This window comes from Eptesicus fuscus, chromosome 6 (assembly GCF_027574615.1).
Source record: "Eptesicus fuscus isolate TK198812 chromosome 6, DD_ASM_mEF_20220401, whole genome shotgun sequence".
Classification (NCBI taxonomy): domain Eukaryota; kingdom Metazoa; phylum Chordata; class Mammalia; order Chiroptera; family Vespertilionidae; genus Eptesicus; species Eptesicus fuscus.
Genome location: NC_072478.1, coordinates 29336065 through 29353646, shown reverse-complemented (window position 1 = coordinate 29353646; position 17582 = coordinate 29336065). Strand labels below are relative to the sequence as shown.

The following is a 17582-nucleotide window of genomic DNA, read 5'->3' as shown; positions in this document are numbered from 1 at the left end:
GGGGCGGGGTGGGCACGCGCGTCGGGTTCTCGGCGCCAAGGCGGCCCCGCCCCCTCCGCGCGCCCGCAGAGGGACGCCAGCGGGTGGGGGCGGGACCCTAAGCTTTTAGCCCAATCCTCGGCGTGATCTCACCCTCTCTCTCGCCGTTCGCCAATCAGACGCCGAGAGGGGCGTGCGCGCCTTGTTTCCCGGCGACCCCGCCCCCTCGCGCGGCCGCGTTCCCGACGGCGTAGGGGGCGTGGCCTTTCCGCGGCGCCTATAAAAGCGGGCGGCGGCGGAGACGCCATTTTGCGAACGGCGAGCAGCGGCGGCGACGCGGAGAGGCGCAGCGGAGGTTTTCCTGGTTTCGGACCCCAGCGGCCGGATGGTGAAATCCTCCCTGCAGCGGATCCTCAACAGCCACTGTTTCGCCAGAGAGAAGGAAGGGAATAAACCCAGCGCCACCGTTCACCCCAGTCGCACCATGCCGCTCATCAGTCTGCACAGCCGCGGAGGCCGCAGCAGCGAGAGGTGAGCGCCCCGCCCCTGCCCGAAGCTTCCAGAAGCGTCGCCGCGCAAGCTCGAGGGTGGCGGCCTCGGGGCGCCACGGAAGTCCCGGGAGCTCGAGACCCGCCCCTTTGTCGAGGCCACAATCGCGCGGGGGGGAGGGGGGGCGGGTTCTCGTCTGGATGGGGGCGGGGCGGGCAGAGGGACCAGTCCGGAGTCTCGGCCTAGCAGGCGATCGGGGGGCGCGGGGGCACCTGGTTGGGTTTGGGAGACAGCGGAAATACGAAATCGGGTTTGGGAGAGGGTCGCGGGATTGGGGGGAAAGATTTGGGGGGAGGGTTGGTTCGAGGCCGAGTCAGGCCCACGAGTCCCATGAATCTGCACTTTGCGGGCGCGGCCCATTAGCGGTGACCGGGGGGGAGGAGGGGGAGTGGATCTTGAAGGCTCCGACGGTGGAAAAGCTCAAACAAGCGGGGTCCCCCGCCAGGTGCCCCATCGTGGCCGCCCTAGTGACCCCCATTTTTTGGCCCCAAAGCGTATCCGTCCGGGTGCGCCAGGCCCCCGAGGGCAGGCAGAGCGTGGCTGCGCCACGTAGGCGGCGCCAGGGGCTTTTCTTCGGGTGGCTGCCGAACCGCCCCCCCGCGGGGATAGGATACGACCCTGGCCCTTCTTGCCGCCCCCTCTCGTTAGAGATGTTTTGGTTGAACGTAGTTGTGCCCATTTCCAGTATTAAGTCCGATATTAAGTCTTCTACTTGTAGTTGGCAAGATCTTAGACACCCACCACCATCTCCAGGGTTCCATTAGCCCCTCAGCGGGGGGATCCTGAGCCGAGAAGCACACGGGCAGGGGTTTGAGGGGCCCCAGATGGGAGCCGTGCAAAATGGAGGCGACTTTGGGACTTGTTTACACTGCGCAGCAAATGGCTGCTGGCGCTCCCGACTGCGTGATTGTGAAAATCTCCCCGGGGCGCAGGGCAGCTCTGCTGAGATGACGCAATCCGGAGTCCAGCGGGAGGGGCGCCTCCGCGGGCCTCTCCCCCTCAGCGCGTCCTGCCCGGTGGTGGACCAACAAAATGTTGCCGGCTTCTTGAGAATGCGCTAGCATTTCCGATTTTTGCTACAGACTGCAAAATAGAAAAGGGGGAAGCTGAAGTGGTCCGAGTTAGAAGTGGGAAGTAAAACTTGATGGGGAGGTAGGATTGGGTTAGTAAGACTTTGTCGTTGTCTTGAGATAACTCAAGGACGAAAGACAGCACTGAGTGGAATTTTGGGTTGAAAACCCAAGTATGGCCCAAGAAGGCCCAATTAAGTAACCGCTTGTTTCTCTGGTATCAGGGTAGGGGTGCGGGTGGAGCTTTTGAGCTTCCCTGACTGGCGGCTGTTGATTTTGACCCCTTGACTGGTGTAAGCATGGGATTGGGGAGGGCGATCCTGGGTGGGCACCACTCTAGCTGGGACTCTGGAATGCCTTGGCCTTCAGCTTGGTCTGGCTGAAGCTCAGGGTCCTGTCAGTAAAGGCCACACCGCTAACCAGCCTGTTTTCCTCCAGTTCCAGGGTCTCCCTTAACTGCTGTAGTAACCTGGGTCCAGGGCCTCAGTGGTGCTCCTGATGTCCCTCACCCACCCCTGAAGATCCCAGGTGGGCGAGGGAATAGTCAGAGGGATCACAATCTTTCAGCTAATTTATTTTACTCTGTAAGTATCTTGGTCTCTGGGCTCCTCCGACCTTGGGGAGGTGGGGTGGGCTGGGCTGGCCACGCCACACCTGCGGCCCCTGCTTCTGAGCAGTGGAGATTTCTTACACACCTGCTGTGTGCTAGGAATTTATTGAATTCTCAGAATCTGAGGATCAAGGGACACACATAGGTGCAAGTTGCAGCCCAGGCCCTTACTGAGCCATAAGTAGCCCTTGGTGAACTGTTTCGCCTCAGCCTGGGGCTCCCACCCTGACCCTGCCTTGAGCCACCTCCCCTAGAGGTCTGGGAGGCCCTGCATGCAGAAGACTTCTTTGCAGGGGGCTGGGTGACGGGTTGATTTGGTGCTTTTCTGGGTTTTCCAAATTGTGGCATTGAGGAGGAAGATTGACCACTCAGTCTGTGAGGGTTGATGTCTAAGGTTTGAACTGGTTCTTTCCTTTCACAGGATAATAGGCTGAATGTAACAGAGGAACTAACGTCTAATAACAAGACGAGAATTCTCAATGTCCAGACCAGGCTCACAGATGCCAAACACGTTAACTGGAGAGCAGTTCTGAGCAGCAGCTGCCTCTACATCGAGATCCCAGGCGGAGCTCTGCCAGAGGGGAGCAAAGACAGGTGAGGGCCAGCCTGTCGTGTCCTCACTCCTAGGGGAGGCGGGAAACCAGAGTCTAGAGTTGGGCCGGCCATCCCTTTTTTGAGTAGTGGTCTAGCAGTTTTCGGGAGATCCTCCGCAGGGGACACTGGGCCATATTTATGGACATCTGGTTGTCACATCTGGGGGGTGCCCCCTTAGGGTTGATCCTGGCATTGAGGGGATGGGATCAGGGATGCTCAACCTCCCACACAGAGAATGACCCAGTCCCAGTGCCTCTAGGTCTATACCTGGAAGTTGTGCTCCCCATAAATCAAGCCCTTTAAGAGAAGTGGGAGGTGCAGGCTGGGCCCTTATGAGGGGCACATGAGGTTGGACAGATCCTGACAGTTGCACTTCAGCTTTGCAGTTCTTCTCGAGTTTGCAGAGGAGCAGCTGCATGCTGACCATGTCTTCATTTGCTTCCACAAGAACCGTGATGACAGAGGTAGGTGACCACCCATCACCAGCTGCTCTTGCAGGGATAAAAGGAGAAGGCACCCACTCCCCTGGCCCTGAGGTGGAGACCTGTGGCCTAAGGGCCTGTTGTCAAATCTTGGTCCTGCTGTTCACGGGACCCTAATGAGCATCCTCAGTCTGCTCTTCCCCCCTCCCTGATATTGCTGCAGCCCCTTGGAGGCTTCTGTTAGGGGCCATCTGTGAAGGTGGGCGGGCACAGAGCCCAGGTTGCTGGAGGCCAGCGGGCTCAGATGCAGTTTTCCCCCACAGCCGCTCTGCTCCGCACCTTCAGCTTTATGGGCTTTGAGATTGTGAGACCGGGGCACCCCCTTGTCCCCAAGAGACCCGACGCTTGCTTCATGGCCTACACATTTGAGAGAGAGTCTTCTGATGAGGACGAGTAGCAGCTGCACCACCTGCACCTCACCTTTGCCACCACTGACAGATCATCGCAGATCGTAGCCCCTTTGTGTGTCTCGCTTTGTGCTGGTGGTGTGACCAACGGCTGCACTGGGGTGCAAATGCCAGGCCTGCTCCCCTCTTCTGGGTTTTGTCCGCATGTTGTAATTGTGCAAATAAATGCTCACTCCAAATTAGCGGTATATTTCTTGAAGTTTAATATTGTGTTTGTGATACTGAAGTATTTGCTTTAATTCTAAATAAAAGTTTATATTTTACTTTTTTATTGCTGGTTTAAGGTGATACAGATTATCCTTGTACTTCAAGCAGGAGTTTTCTTATTTGAAGTTTTGGAAACAGTTTTAGGTCTTAACTTGGAAAGATAGGTATTAATCGACCCTTCTATTGCTTTGAAAAAATCTGAATAAAAATGATTACATCTAAGACCTGTCTGGCTCAATGGTGTTAATTTGGTCTGGAGGGAGGGGCCTCAGTTACCTGGTGTGGCCTGGGGCTGTTTGCAAGTGTGTGATGGGTGCATTCTGAGCTGAGGAACCCCTTTGACAGGGAAACAGGCCCAGGGTGGGAAGCCAATGGCTTAGTCTCTTGTCTGGCCACAATCAGGTTCTGTGGGATGTGCTTAGTGGTTTAGCTCCGTGGCAGGTTTCAGGATCCTGGGGCCCCATTTTGCCACCTCAGCCAGGCAGCTCTGGATGACAATCTGCCCTACCTCACCCACACCTTGTACCTTCAGGTCCCCTGTCCTGTGCCCTTCCCTGGGGTGACCAAGGCTGGCTGGAGGCTGGCTGGCTTCCACTTATCCTGAATGGCCTCACCTCTGCCTGAAGCTGGGGGCCTGCAGGGGACTTAACCAGGGCAGTATGGATGTGTGTGGATGTGGGCCCCCCTTGAGCAACTGTGCAGACCCTGTGCACCCCAGTTGCCCCCGGGGTGGGCCTTGCAATGCCATACTGGAATAGGAGCACTGCTAGGGAAAACTGGTCCTGTAGTTGGTGCAGGAGGGGGTGGGAGGTTGTTCAAGTCCCAAGATTGGCAGTATCGTAGCGCCACCTGCTGGCTGCATCTGGGCATTGCCTGGAGATTCATGGGAAATAGGCTGCAAAGGGGGGCATCTTTGACAGAGGAGGAAAAGTGCTGGGAGCCTGGGTGGGGTGGGATATTCAGCTACCTGAGTGATGATGGAGCCAGCTTTCAAAGGTTTGGAGGTACAGAGCTGGTCATACCTAGGGGTTAGAAACATTCCCTCCAGGATCACCATGTTAGGGGAGGAGGAGTAAGGAGGCATGACTGGAGGCCCAGGCAAGAGCAGTGGGACCCCTCAGGGCTCCTGTGTCCATTTTCAGAGGCATAAACTGAGTTCCCATTCACTCCCTTATGTCCCCTGATGAGTTGCAGGCCAGTTTATCAACCTGTGCTGGCACTGGAAGGAGTGTCCATGCTCTGCTGTGGAGACCATGATTATCAGACCCCAGCACTGGAAGGACACTCTGGCTTCTGCTGGAAGGTGGGGGGAGGAGTTCCACACACATTGATGGACAAGGGGTGTCCACACTAGGAAGAGGGGCAGGTGGCCCTGGCATCAGAAAGCCTCACTGGCCCTGGCCATTAGCCCTCAGCCCTGAAAGGGGCACCTGCCTTCTTGGGGTATACGTGGATCTAAATTCCCAACAAAGGAAGGGGGCAGGCATTAGAGGTGGGGGTGCACTAGCCTTCTGGAAGGGGGCATCGACCCTCTGTGAAGGCACTGCCACCAGCCCCAGCCCTGGAAGGAGTGCCTACCTCTTGCAGAGGCCCTGGAACAAGCATGTCACTCTCAGAGGGTCAGTCCCACAGCAGTGCCAGGGTGCGGCCCAGCGAGGCCTTCATGGCCTCTGCCAGGTATTCACAGCTCAGCTAGTCCTTCAGGTTCAGCTCCTCTGCACCAGTGGCCTGCTCCACTAGGTGCAGGACCAGCAGAGCATGGCACACCCGCAGCCAGGGCCCAGCAGTGTTCCACGGCCACACAGCTCCGGCCAGGGTCCCCAGAGCAGCGCCTGGGTCACTAGGTGTTGTCAAGGGCACAGGGCCGAAAAGACAGCCCAGCTGCAGTCCCTGGGCACCCAGAGCATCAGGCCCAGGGCCCTGGAGTCCCAGCAGTCCCGTGGCATCCCAGCAGCAGGTTTTCCCGCTGCAGCTTTGCTAGGAATGTGCCCAGGCCTCGAGGTGCTCCAGGGTGCTCAGCTGCAGCACCAGCAGGGCCAAGGCTTAGGCTAAGTCTGTGGGCCTCTGCGCTCCCACGGGACTGCTCCAGGGCGCCTCTCAGGCAGTGCACCCTCAGGCACCAGATCACAGAGCCTCCAGGGCAGTGGTTCTCAACCTTCCTAATGCCGCGACCCTTTAATACAGTTCCTCATGTGCTGACCCCCAACCATAAAATTATTTTCGTTGCTACTACATAACTGTAATTTTGCTACTGTTGAGAACCGCTGCTGTAGAGCCTAAGACAATCGGAAAACACAGATATTTACATTACGATTCATTAACTAGCAAAATTACAGTTAAGAAGTAGCAACGAAAATAATTTTATGGTTGGGGGTCACCACAACATGAGGAACTGTATTAAAGGGTCAAAGCATTAGAAAGGTTGAGAGCCACTGCGAGTCTAGAGGCTGAAGTGCAGGGGCATTGAGGCCTGCTGCTTCCACTCTGGCTTTGGGTGGAAGGCAGCCTGCTTGCCTCCAGAAGCAGGGGTTAAGTGTTAATTTGGATGTTAGTCACCAGGATTATTTTAAGGAAAACGACATCAGACCGGATGGCAGGTAGGGGTTAAACTCTCCAGCCTACCAAAGTGCAGGTCCCTTACCATGTGGTAAAGTGTGAGGTGACAGCTAAGGTGTCAGAGCTGGGCTGACCAGTAGAAATACCACACAGGCTATGATATTTAAAATTGTCCAGTGACCACATTTTAAAAAAGTGAAAAATAACAGGTGAAAGTAATTTTCATAATATATTTTATTTAAGCCAGTGTATCCAAAATGGTATCTATCATTCAAGAGGTCATCAATAAAAAATATTGATATGCTTTATATTACTACTAGAGGCCTGGTGCACGAGACATTCATGCACTGGCAGGAGGGTGGGGGCTGAGGGATCCCTCAGCCCAGCCTGCGCCCTCTTTCAGTCCATGACCCCTAGGGGGATGTCTGCCTGCCACCTTAGACCCAGCTCCCTCTGGGCCTAAGCTGGCAGGCAGACATCCCCCGAGGGGTCCTTAATGCTGCCGCAGAGGCAAGAGAGGCATGAGCCCGGCTTCTGGCTGAGCGGTGCTCCCCCTATGGGAGCGCACTGAGCACTGGGGCAGCTCCTGCATTGAGCATCTGCCTCCTAGTGGTAAGTGCGCGTCATAGCAACCAGTCATTTCGCCATTTGGTCAATTTGCATATTAGCCCTTTTATTATATAGGATCATTTTTGACATTAAGTCTTCAAGATCAGATATATATATATATATATATATATATATATATATATATTGATTTTTTACAGAGAGGAAGGGAGAGGGATAGAGAGCTAGAAACATCGATTAGAGAGAAACATCGACCAGCTGCCTCCTGCACACCCCCTACCGGGGATGTGCCCGCAACCAAGGTACATGCCCTTGACCGGAATCGAACCTGGGACCTTTCAGTCTGCAGGTCGACGCTCTATCCACTGAGCCAAACCGGTTTTGGCAAGATCAGGCATATATTTGACACTCAGAACATATTTCAGCTGGGACCAACCGCATTGCATGTGTGCAGGTTATGCATGGCCAGCGGCTGCAGTACTGGATAACAAAGCTCTTTTTAAAAGATCAAGAGAATATCAGGTCTGGGGATTACATTAGAATCACCTTGGGGGCGGGGGGGTGTCTAAAATTACAGGTGTTGTAGAGGACTCAGGAGGTATACATTTAAAAAATAAAGTCCCCGGGGCCTCTGAGGTAGAGTCAGAATCGAGCTATTCACTGAAGAACTCAGTCAATAAAAACTCTCTCCATACTTCAGTCTGCAAAATGGGCCCATAATAACACATGCCCCCACCCCTGCCTAAGAAGACCCTGAGCTGCCCATCGACAGGGCTCCCAGCCCCAGCCCCACTCCCAGCAGGGCAGCCTCAGAGGCCCCTCTGGGGTCCCACAATGTGGATGAGAGTCAAACAAGCAATGACAGGACTGGCCAACCTGTCCCCCTGCAGAGCTGCCCCCCAGGACCCGAGTCGGGAGCCAAGCACGCAGAGCACAGAAGCCCTCCAGCTGCAAGGCCTCTGGTCGTGGAAGGACAGGCCCAGCTCAGTCCTGGAGAATAACTTCCCCTTCTGTGGGACCATCTGAGAAACGCCCAGTGCGTGGGCCTCCACCCCCGCCCTCCATTCCAGGATCTTCAGACCAGGATTGTGCTTTGGGCAGGTGCTGCTCTATTGGGGCCTGACTCTGTTCTGACTTGCTATGTGACCTTCAGCAAATCCCCACCACTCTGTGTGCAACAAAGAAAAGTGTTTCCCCCTCTCTTAGCCACACTAGTTAGATTTTTCTTTAAAAAAATTGAGCCTGCCCTAGCCAGTTTTGCTCAGTGGATAGAGCGTCCGCCTGTGGACTGAGGATCCCGGGTTCAGTTCAGGTCAAGGGCACATGCCTTGGATGCAGGCTCCATCCCCAGTAGGGGCGTGCAGGAGGCAGCCAATAGATGCAGGAAGCAGCCAGCCTTATCTCTCTCATCGCTGATGTTTCTACCTCGTTCTCCCTCTCCCTTCCTCTCTGAAATCAGTAAAAAATACATTTAGCCCTAACCAGTTTGGCTCAGTGGATAGAGCGTCGGCCTGTGGACTGAAAGGTCCCAGGTTCGATTCCGGTCAAGGGCATGTACCTCGGTTGCGGGCACATCCCCAGTAGGAGTTGTGCAGGAGGCAGCTGATCATGTTTGTCTCTCATCGATGTTTCTAACTCTCTATTCCTCTCCCTTCCTCTCTGTAAGAAATCAATAAAATATATTTAAAATAAATAAAATAAATGAAAAATACATTTAAAAATAAAAAATTGAGCCCAGCCCTGGCTGGGTGGCTCAGTTGGTTGGAATGTTGTCCCATGCACCAAAAGGTTGGGGATTTGATCCCTGGTCAGGGCATGCACAGGAGGCAACCAATCGATGTTTTTCTCTCACATCAATGTTTCTTTCTCTCTTTCTCACTCTACCTTTTTCTCTCTAAAATCAATAAATGTATCCTCGAGTGAGAATTAAAAAATTGAATCATCTGGGTTCTGGCAGTAGTGGGTACACTGCTGAGTTGGGTGCGGAATTGACGAGATCAAAGCTGCAGGAGGTACAGAGAGATGGAAGGATCTTGGATTTGATTGACAATGCTTGTTAATAAGATAAACTGCTGTCCTAGCCAGTTTTGCTCAGTGGATAGAGCCTTGGTAGCAGAATGAAGGGTCCTGGGTTCGATTCCCATTAAGGGCACATGCCCAGGTTATGGGCTTGATCCCCAGTAGGGGGTGTGCAGGAGGAAGCTGATCAATGATTCTCTTTCATCATTGATGTTTCTCTCCCTCTCCCTTCCTCTCTGAAATCAATAAAAGTATATATTTTTTAAAAAGAAGATAAACCACCTTAAGAGGATGTTGCAATACTACTGAATAAGCTTTCTGAACCTGAATGGGACAGCGGTGGAACCACAGAAATCCGTTACAGAACAAAAAATAAAGTGGACCAACTTGGCCTTATAGTACCTCCGTGAGGACATTTTCCCCATAGAAAACTGACACCTGGCTCCTTCCTGGATGGATTTTAAAAAATGTACGTAGGTACAAAATGTTTTCTTTCAGTCTCCTCATTCAAGTCTTTTTTTTTTTTTTAATTTCTTTATTGATTAAGGTGTCACATATTTGTCCTCATCCCCCCATTCCCATCCCACCCCTCTCCCCACGCATGCCCCAATCCCCTGTTGAACTTAACCGTTGGATAGGCTTATATGCATGCATACAGGTCCTTTGGTTGAACTCTCCCCCTCCCCCCACCCTCCCCCTACCCTCCCCTATCCTCCCTCTGAGGCCCGATAGTCCGATCGATGCCTCCTTGCTTCTGGTTCTGTTCTTGTTCCTCAGTCTATGTTGTTCATCATTTCCCCTAGATGAGCGAGATCATATGTCACTAGATATATACTAATAAGAACTGAATGTGAGACGAGCAATAATAGTTATGCTGACAGGCAAATGAATCAATCTGTAGCGAGCTTCCCCCTGGACCAACAGTTCTTTTGAGACCCAATTTCGATGTCCAGTAGTTCCTTATTCATTCAAGTCTTTTAGTGATAGATCAATACTCAAAAACGTATACCCACTTAGCCTGGCTGGTGTGGCTCAGAGGGTGAGCATCATCCCATGAACCAGGAGGTCACGGTTTGATTCCCGGTCAGGGCACATGCTGCCTGGGCTCCATCCCCAGTGGGGGCGTGCAGGAGGCAGCCGATCAATGAGTCTCTTTCATCATTGATGTTTCTATCTCTCCCTCTTCCTTCCTCTCTCTGAAACCAATTAAAACATATAAAATATATTTTTTTACTAGTAAATGTACACCCACTTGGTTTGTGGAAGCCAAGTGCAATGACCAACTGATTGAGATTTCTCAGAAATGCAGAATATTTGGCTCTTTGAACTTAAAGTTCTTCATTCACTAGCTTGTGCTTAAACACGTTTGGTTAAACAGTTGCCTTTAACTCTAATTTTGCTTTGCTGTCAGAATGTAACACTTCACAACTACTTACAGTTATTCTTTGACAGAGGTGATTGAAGATACAAAAAGAAAAGGCTGAGAAAGGGAACAGAGGGAGACATGAACTTCTTGTGTACCCCCCTCGAGAAGGAGTCTGAGTGGCTGCATGTGAAGCCTGTAGTTGGAATGGATATTTAGAAGCCCACTCACTGACTGCTGGGATTCCTCAGCTTCCTCATGGTGTTTTCAAACTGTGGGTACATTTATAAAGTTTGTTTAAAAAATATTTTTATTTATTTCAGAGAAGAAGGGAGAGGAGAGAGAGAGAGATAGAAACATCAATGAAGAGAGAGAATCATGGATCGGCTGCCTCCTGCATGTCCCCTACTGGGGATTGAGCCCACAACCTGGGCATGTGCCCTTAACTGGAATAGAACCTGAGACCCTTCAGTCCGCAGGCCAACGATCTATCCACTGAGCCAAACCAGCTAGGGCCATTTATAAAGTTTCTGTGCTTGTTTGTTTTTGTAATCCCCACTGCAGGACATTCTTAGAGAGAGGAAGGGAGCGGGGGGGGGGATGTAATAGAATAAACATTTCATTCTCACTCGGACCTCCACCTGATAGATGGAGAAACTGAGGCACAGAGTCTGTTGTCAGGGCTCAAGAGGGAGAGAGAGGGGGATCCATTGGCTGCCTTCCAGGGATTGAACCTGCAACTCAGACATGTGGTCTGACCGGGAATCAAACCGGCAACCTTTCGGTGCACAGGCCAACGCTCAACCAACTGAGCCGCTCCAGCTGGGCTGGATACATGCATACATTAAAGGATCTGACGTGTCCCTCTGCTTTCCCTGCCACTTCTTTTGATGCCTCTGGAAATGCTGTTTAGCTAGATGGACCACTAGTTTTTATCCGGTAATGGGGTTTATTTTACACCCAGACACCCCACAGCCCTTTGAGATATAACTGAAACACCATGGAGTCACTATTTAGTTATACATTTATATGAAAATGTGTATTTTGCAAAACACATATATTTATCTCCAGGAATTATTTGCCTTTGTTATGTAAGTGTCTGTCTTGTTCTCTATTCACGTTGTGAACTCTGTGGGAAGAGGCCCTGGCTTATACTTCTGTATCCATCATTGAAAAACCAAGAACACTGAATAATTGAAATCTCTCTTCTCAAAAAAAAAAAAAAAAAAAAAATTGAATCATCTGACTTCCCTTCCCCCCATCCCCACCTCAAGAATAAGCCAGGATTCAGAAAATCCTGAATCTTGTACCTGGTTTGAACTAGGGACTCAGTAGACCCCATGCATGGGGAAACTGAGGCACACAAGGCAATCGTTTCGCCTACTTTTGCTGCAGGAGGAATAGGAAAAATGAGGCCCATTCACCCCGCCCCCCCTGCCCCCCACTTTCTGGCTTCTTTGAAATCAGGCACGGAGGAGTCACTCCAAAGCCCCTGACATGTGCCTATTTTGCTTCTGTCTCCTGCAGGGAAGAACAGAAACCTTTTTCCCACGCTCAAATGGGGAAACTGAGGCCCAGAGAGGAACGCTGGGGTGGCAAGTGAGAGGTTGCTCTTGACCGTGGCTTCTGCTTACTGCTCTGAGTTGGTCCAGCTCCTTCCAGAAGGAGCACAGGCTTTCAGAGGCCAGCAGAGCTTGAGCCCTGACACCAGACTCTGTGCCTCAGTTTCTCCATCTATCAGGTGGAGGTCTGAGTGAGAAGGAAATGTTTATTAGTATTAACATCTAGCACTCAGGCTGCCTGCCTTTCCCCAGAGCCCCCAGAGACGGGAAAGGTGATGGGCCTCTGTCACAGGAGATCCGCCCCCCAACCCTGAGGGAGGAAGCCACCCGCTCCAGAGGCTTAGTGGGGAGGGGTGGACTGCGCCTCACTTCTCCTTTCTCCCCCACTGCTGGCTCTGCCCCCGGATGAAGCATGGGGCAGGGGGTTCCCGGACAGCAAGGTCCCACCTGCCCTTCTCGGCACCTGCCTCTCCCTAGCTGGAGACTCTGGGCAAACGCCCTCCAACCTCTGACTCTCTGCCCACCTGTAAATGGGACCATAGCAGGATCCAGCTCACAGGGTCATCATCAGCATGAAAGGAGTTAACACAGGGGAACAGCCCTGGAAACAGCAAGGGTGATCCCTGAAGTTGGACTTCTAGCTTCTCACCATTCATTCTCTCTCCACAAACGCCCCACGATGCAGGGTCAGCTTTGGGGCTGGAGCCAGGCAGCTCCCCAGGGACGCCTGCAGCCCCTTATTCCTCATCCGTTATTTCTGCCCCCACTCCTCTTGCAAAAATTTTAAAAACCTGAGGTTTGAAAACACACACACACACACACACAAAACCTGAGGTTTGTTATTAAATTGGTTTATTTTTTAATGATTCCAACCAAATACAGCAGGGTGGGGTGGGAGGCGGCGGGGGGGTGTCTTGGTTCATGTTGGGACAGGGGGGCGGGCAGAGGGGCTGGGAGGTCCCACTCTGTGTGATGTTCTGTAAGTCCTAACACTGCCGAGAACATACCCCCTCTCTTCTTGATGATGCTAAAGGCACTTGGATGTCATTTTGAAAGGCTCCCAGGGTTGTCATGGCAACCAAGGTCAGGAGAGTGCTCAGGGAAAAAAACGAGTCGGCTCTGCCCAACATGAGTGGGGTATGCAGCTGCTGGACACCCCCTTTGGCCCTCACTCACAAGTGGAGTTAGGATGGAGTCCCCACCCTGGCTGGCCATGGTCAGCGACCTACCAGCCCACCATGCTGGCCTGTGCACACTGTGTGGGGAGGACCTGGGCCTCTGGCATTCCCAGCCACGGCCCAGAGAGAACAGCCGATGTCCCCTTCTGAGTTCTGTCTGAGTCCTTTGCTCAGTACCTCCAGGGTTGGCCTGGCCTTCTCTCTGGCTCATCTCAGAAGATCTGGAGGGATCCAGGAGTCAAGACCACCATCAAGCCTGTCCATGGGCCCAGCCTCCATATGTAGCGATGGGTTTTACAGGTCCTCGGTCACCGACCACCATTACCCAGCGGGCGGGGACACAGCTGGCTTTCAGCCTTCCTACAAGGTCCTTGAGAACACTGTCCTCACCCTCTCAGCTCCTTTCCGACTGAGGTCAGGCCCCACAGCGTTTCCTGTGCCCCTTTCCCCGACGATTCCCCTTAACTGTTGTCTGGCTGAGGTAGAGAGTGAGGGCAAGACCCCGGCTGGGGGAGGCAGGGCCACGGACCGTCCCTGCCTGGTGTCTGAATCCTTCCGCAGTGCCTCCGCTCCTGCTTGCTTACCCTCAATGACGGGAAGCACTTTCTGGATCGCCATGGGGCAGTGGCCTTGAGGAAACTTTCTTAACCTGAGCTACAGTCTGCCTATGACCCTCTACTCTTTGGACCTCGAGTTGCAGAGACCAAGGTGCTTCTGTCACCTTCTCTCAACAAACCGGTCCAGGCCTCCCTGTAGCCTGACCCCCTGTCCAGGCCTGCTCCCCATTGCTGTCCTGCAATGCACAGAGCAGGGACCCCGAGAGCCGCTCATATTCTCTGGTCTCATTCCCCACGTGAGCAAGGGGACACGGGATTGGCTCAGGACTGGAGGTCACTACAGCTGGCTTGCTGGAGGACACCCCAGAAGCTATGCTCCTGGCCAGGGACCAGGGAAGCTGCCCCATCTGGCCTGGCGTGGGCTCCATAACCAAATGGCAGCTCTGAGGGTGGTGGAGGAACCTGGTGAAATGGCTTCTCCTAGTGGCAGCCTGCCCTGCTGGGCCTGTGGGTCCTGGTGGAGGGAGTCGGGGGCAAAGGTGGGGCCAGCATGTCTGGGATCACCTAGCGTGCTGGGCACCCTCAGGGTGAGCCTGACCAGCTTAACAAGACCTTAGCCCAGCCCCCAAGAGACCCCCAGAGTTGGCCGGCTGAGCGGGAGCTGGCTGCGTCCCAGGTGTGAGCTGTGTGTGACTCAGGTGTGGGCTGGGTGTGTTCCAAATGTGGGCTGCTTGTCCCAGGTGTGAGTTGTGCGCTCACAAGAGCCCCGTGCGCCCGTGGTGAGCTCTGGAGCCGGGGGCATCTGTTTAGTGCCAGGTGTGGGTGTTCCACTTTAGAACGTGTGTCTAATTGCGTCCTGGGTGTGAAGACGTGTGCTGGGTGTGAGGCGTGGGGTGTCCAGGTGTGAACAGTGTAGGCTTTTGTGCGCCCTCCAAGCGTCCTGAGTATAGACCATCTCCCCCAGGTGTGAGCTGTGTGTGTGTGTGTGGGGGGGGGTGGGCCTGGGAGCAGCAGCTGTGTGCCTCTGTTAGCAGTGAGGACCCCAGGTGTCTGAGGCTCCCCCCCTCCCCCCATGCAGCTCGGTGACCACTCAGGGCCAGGAAGACAGGGGAAACCTTAGAAAATGCTTGAGAAACTCTGCAAAAGACACATCCTGATGAAAAAAGTCCTGTGGTTGGGTCTCTACAAAAAAAGGGCAGTGCTGCCAGGCGTCAGCTGGCAGCCACTCCTCTGGGAAATGCATAGGTGTCACCGGACAGGCCAGCGAGGAGCCCGCCCCGCGCGGGGAGGCCGCCCCGGACCCCTCAGATCATCTTCATGTTGAACTTGCGGGAGCTTCCCTGGCCGGCGCCGGGGGCCGGGCCCTCCACCTTGCGGAAGGAGTACTCCACCGAGAAGTTGTTCTTGTGCTGCCCGCGGCCCCGGCTCCACACGAAGAGCAGCAGGAAGCAGAAGAGGACGACGCCCAGGAAGGTGATGCAGCCCATGGCCGTGGACACCAGGATGGTGGTGAGGTCCAGCGGGAAGCGCGCGGCCGCCAGCGTCTCGTTGCGGCCCTCGCCCAGGGTCCGGTTGGCGGCCGGCTCGGGCTGCACCGTCAGCGTGGCGAAGTAGGTGTCGTTGCCGCCCGCGTTGCTGGCCACGCACGTGTAGGTGCCGCTGTCCTGCGGCCGCGCGTCCAGGATCTCCAGCGTGCCCCCCGGCAGCACGCGCGCCCGGCCGGTGCCGGAGCCGGTGCCGGTCACCGCGCGGTGCTGCGGGGTCACCCAGGCCACGGTGGGCGCCGGCTCGCCCTCCGCGCGGCACTGGAAGCGCACGGCCTCCCCCGCGGCGGCCGTGACCTGCTGCAGCCGCCGCTCCCGGATCTGGGGCTTGCGGCACACGAAGTACTCGAAGAGCGCCGAGTCCGGGAGGTTGCGCAGCGCGTCCCCGCGCACCTCGGCGGGGGTGGCGCAGACCGGCAGCCGCCCGTCGAAGTTGAGGGTCTTGCGGCGCTGCACGATCCACAGCAGGCGACAGTCGCAGGCCAGCGGGTTCCCGTCCACGCGGAGCGTCTCCAGCGTGTTGACCGAGTGGAAGGTGCTCTCCTCCAGCGTGGACAGCAGGTTGTTGGAGAGGTTGAGCAGACGGATCTGGCGCAGCCCCAGGAAGGCCTGGGGCTCGACCACGGCCAGCAGGGCCCCGGCCAGGTGCAGCTCGCGCAGGCGGATCAGGTCTCGGAAGGACCCGCGTGGCACGGTGCTGATGGGGTTGTGCGACAGGTTGAGGCAGGTGAGGTGGGCCTGGTGGCGCAGCGCGGCGGCGGGCACCGCGGTGATGTTGGTGTGGGTGACCGACAGCGAGGTCAGGTTGAGGCCCTGCAGGCTGCCCGGGGCCACCTCCTCCAGCAGCGGCCAGTTGTCAATCTCCAGGTGCAGCAGGCCGGGGAGCCGCCGGAAGTTCTGGTCCTCCAGAGCCGCGATGGCCAGGTGGCGCAGCCGCAGGGCGCCCAGGCCCCGCAGGTAGCCCAGCGACTCCCCCGACAGCGCGGTGAGGTTGCAGCGCTCCAGGGTCAGCTCCTCCAGCGCCAGCAGCCCCGCGAAGGCCCGGCGCGAGATGAACACCAGGTCGTTGTCGCCCACCTCCAGCCGGCGGAGGCTTCGCAGGTCCTGGAACGTGTAGTCCAGGAGGATGACCAGCTTGTTCTCGCTCAGGTCCAGCAGCGTGAGGTTGTCCAGGCGCGTGAACACCCCCGGCGGGATGAGCTTGAGCAGGTTGCCGCGCAGGCGCAGGACGCGCAGGCGCGGCAGGTTGGCGAAGGCGCCGGGCTCCACGTGCGCGATCACGTTCTCGCTCAGGTCCAGCTCCTCCAGCAGCGGCAGGGCAGCCAGGTCGCCTGGGTTCAGGCAGCGGATGCGGTTGCGGCTGAGCTCCAGCAGGCGCGTCTCCGCCGGGATGCCGTCCGGCACGGCGGTCAGCCGGCGCCGGGCACAGGCCACCGTGCGCGTCTGCGCTGCGCACTCGCAGCGAGCTGGGCAGCCCCCCGCCGGGGGCGGGGCCGCAGGCAGGAGCAGGAGCTGCAGGCTCAGGACGCACAGCCAGCAGGTCATGGTGTGGCGCCTTGGGGGCCGCGGCTCAGGGACCCGCCACCATCTTCGTGGGCACCTGGGGGCGGGGGCAGCATTAGCACCGGAGTCTTGCCTCCCTGCCCCGTCCCAGTAGTGCCCACGAGGAGCATTTCTCTCCCGTGGGACCCGCAATCCCACGCCTGGGCTGAGCACACACAACCTCACAAAAACCTATACACCCATGTTTACAGCAGCAGCATTCTATGAGCCAAAATGTGGCAACAACGCAAGTATCCAAATATGGGCGAATGGATAAGCACAATGCAGTCCATCCACACACTGGAATGCCACTCAGCCACGAAAAGGAGTGAAGCAGCACCGACATTCATTACAACACGATGGACCTTGAGAACACGATGCTCAGTGAGGGAAGCCAGACACAAAAGGCCTCACAGTGTGTGAGTCCATTGGTGTGAAAGGTCCAGGACAGGCACATTCCAGAGACAGGAAGTAGATTCATGGTTGCCAGGGGCTGGGAAGGGGATGGGAGTTTCTTTTGGGGTGATGGAATGTTCTGGAATTTGTTAGTGGTGATGGTTGCACAATCTTGTAAATATACTAAAACCACTGATTGTGCACCTTAAATGGGTGAATTTTATGTTTTGTGAACTTTCCTCAGTTTAAAAAATTACAAAGGAAAGCATTTGTTGAACTGGAGAAGAATCATGCAAATATAATGTAAACATTTTGGTACCGCCCCCCACCCACACCCCCATTTATTGAGTGCTTGGTATAAAGCGGGCTCTGAGTACACTGAAGAACAGAGCAAAGGTAG

General features: G+C 55.1%; 3 protein-coding genes and 1 pseudogene across 3 annotated transcripts; 2 read left to right on the top strand and 2 right to left on the bottom strand.

Annotated features, from left to right (window-relative positions):
- The first annotated feature begins 268 nt into the window (after positions 1-268).
- On the top strand, positions 269-4120 carry OAZ1 (ornithine decarboxylase antizyme 1). Its single transcript, XM_008150662.3, is given in 6 exon segments — positions 269-510; positions 2037-2094; positions 2096-2182; positions 2630-2802; positions 3181-3266; positions 3548-4120. Coding segments are annotated over 6 exon segments (684 nt in total). The 5' UTR covers positions 269-364; the 3' UTR covers positions 3682-4120.
- Positions 4121-5518: 1398 nt separating this feature from the next.
- Positions 5519-6542, bottom strand: PEAK3 (PEAK family member 3). The gene is given in 5 exon segments (XM_054718365.1): positions 5519-5685; positions 5688-5738; positions 5843-5887; positions 5890-5940; positions 6521-6542. Coding segments are annotated over 5 exon segments (336 nt in total).
- On the top strand, positions 6541-9475 carry LOC129149576 (anaphase-promoting complex subunit 13-like; annotated as a pseudogene).
- A 5409-nt stretch (positions 9476-14884) lies between these two features.
- On the bottom strand, positions 14885-16789 carry LINGO3 (leucine rich repeat and Ig domain containing 3). The gene has a single exon (XM_054716922.1). It carries the CDS (start codon positions 16787-16789, stop codon positions 15005-15007), a length of 1785 nt encoding a protein of 594 aa, XP_054572897.1. The 3' UTR covers positions 14885-15004.
- Positions 16790-17582: the final 793 nt, after the last annotated feature.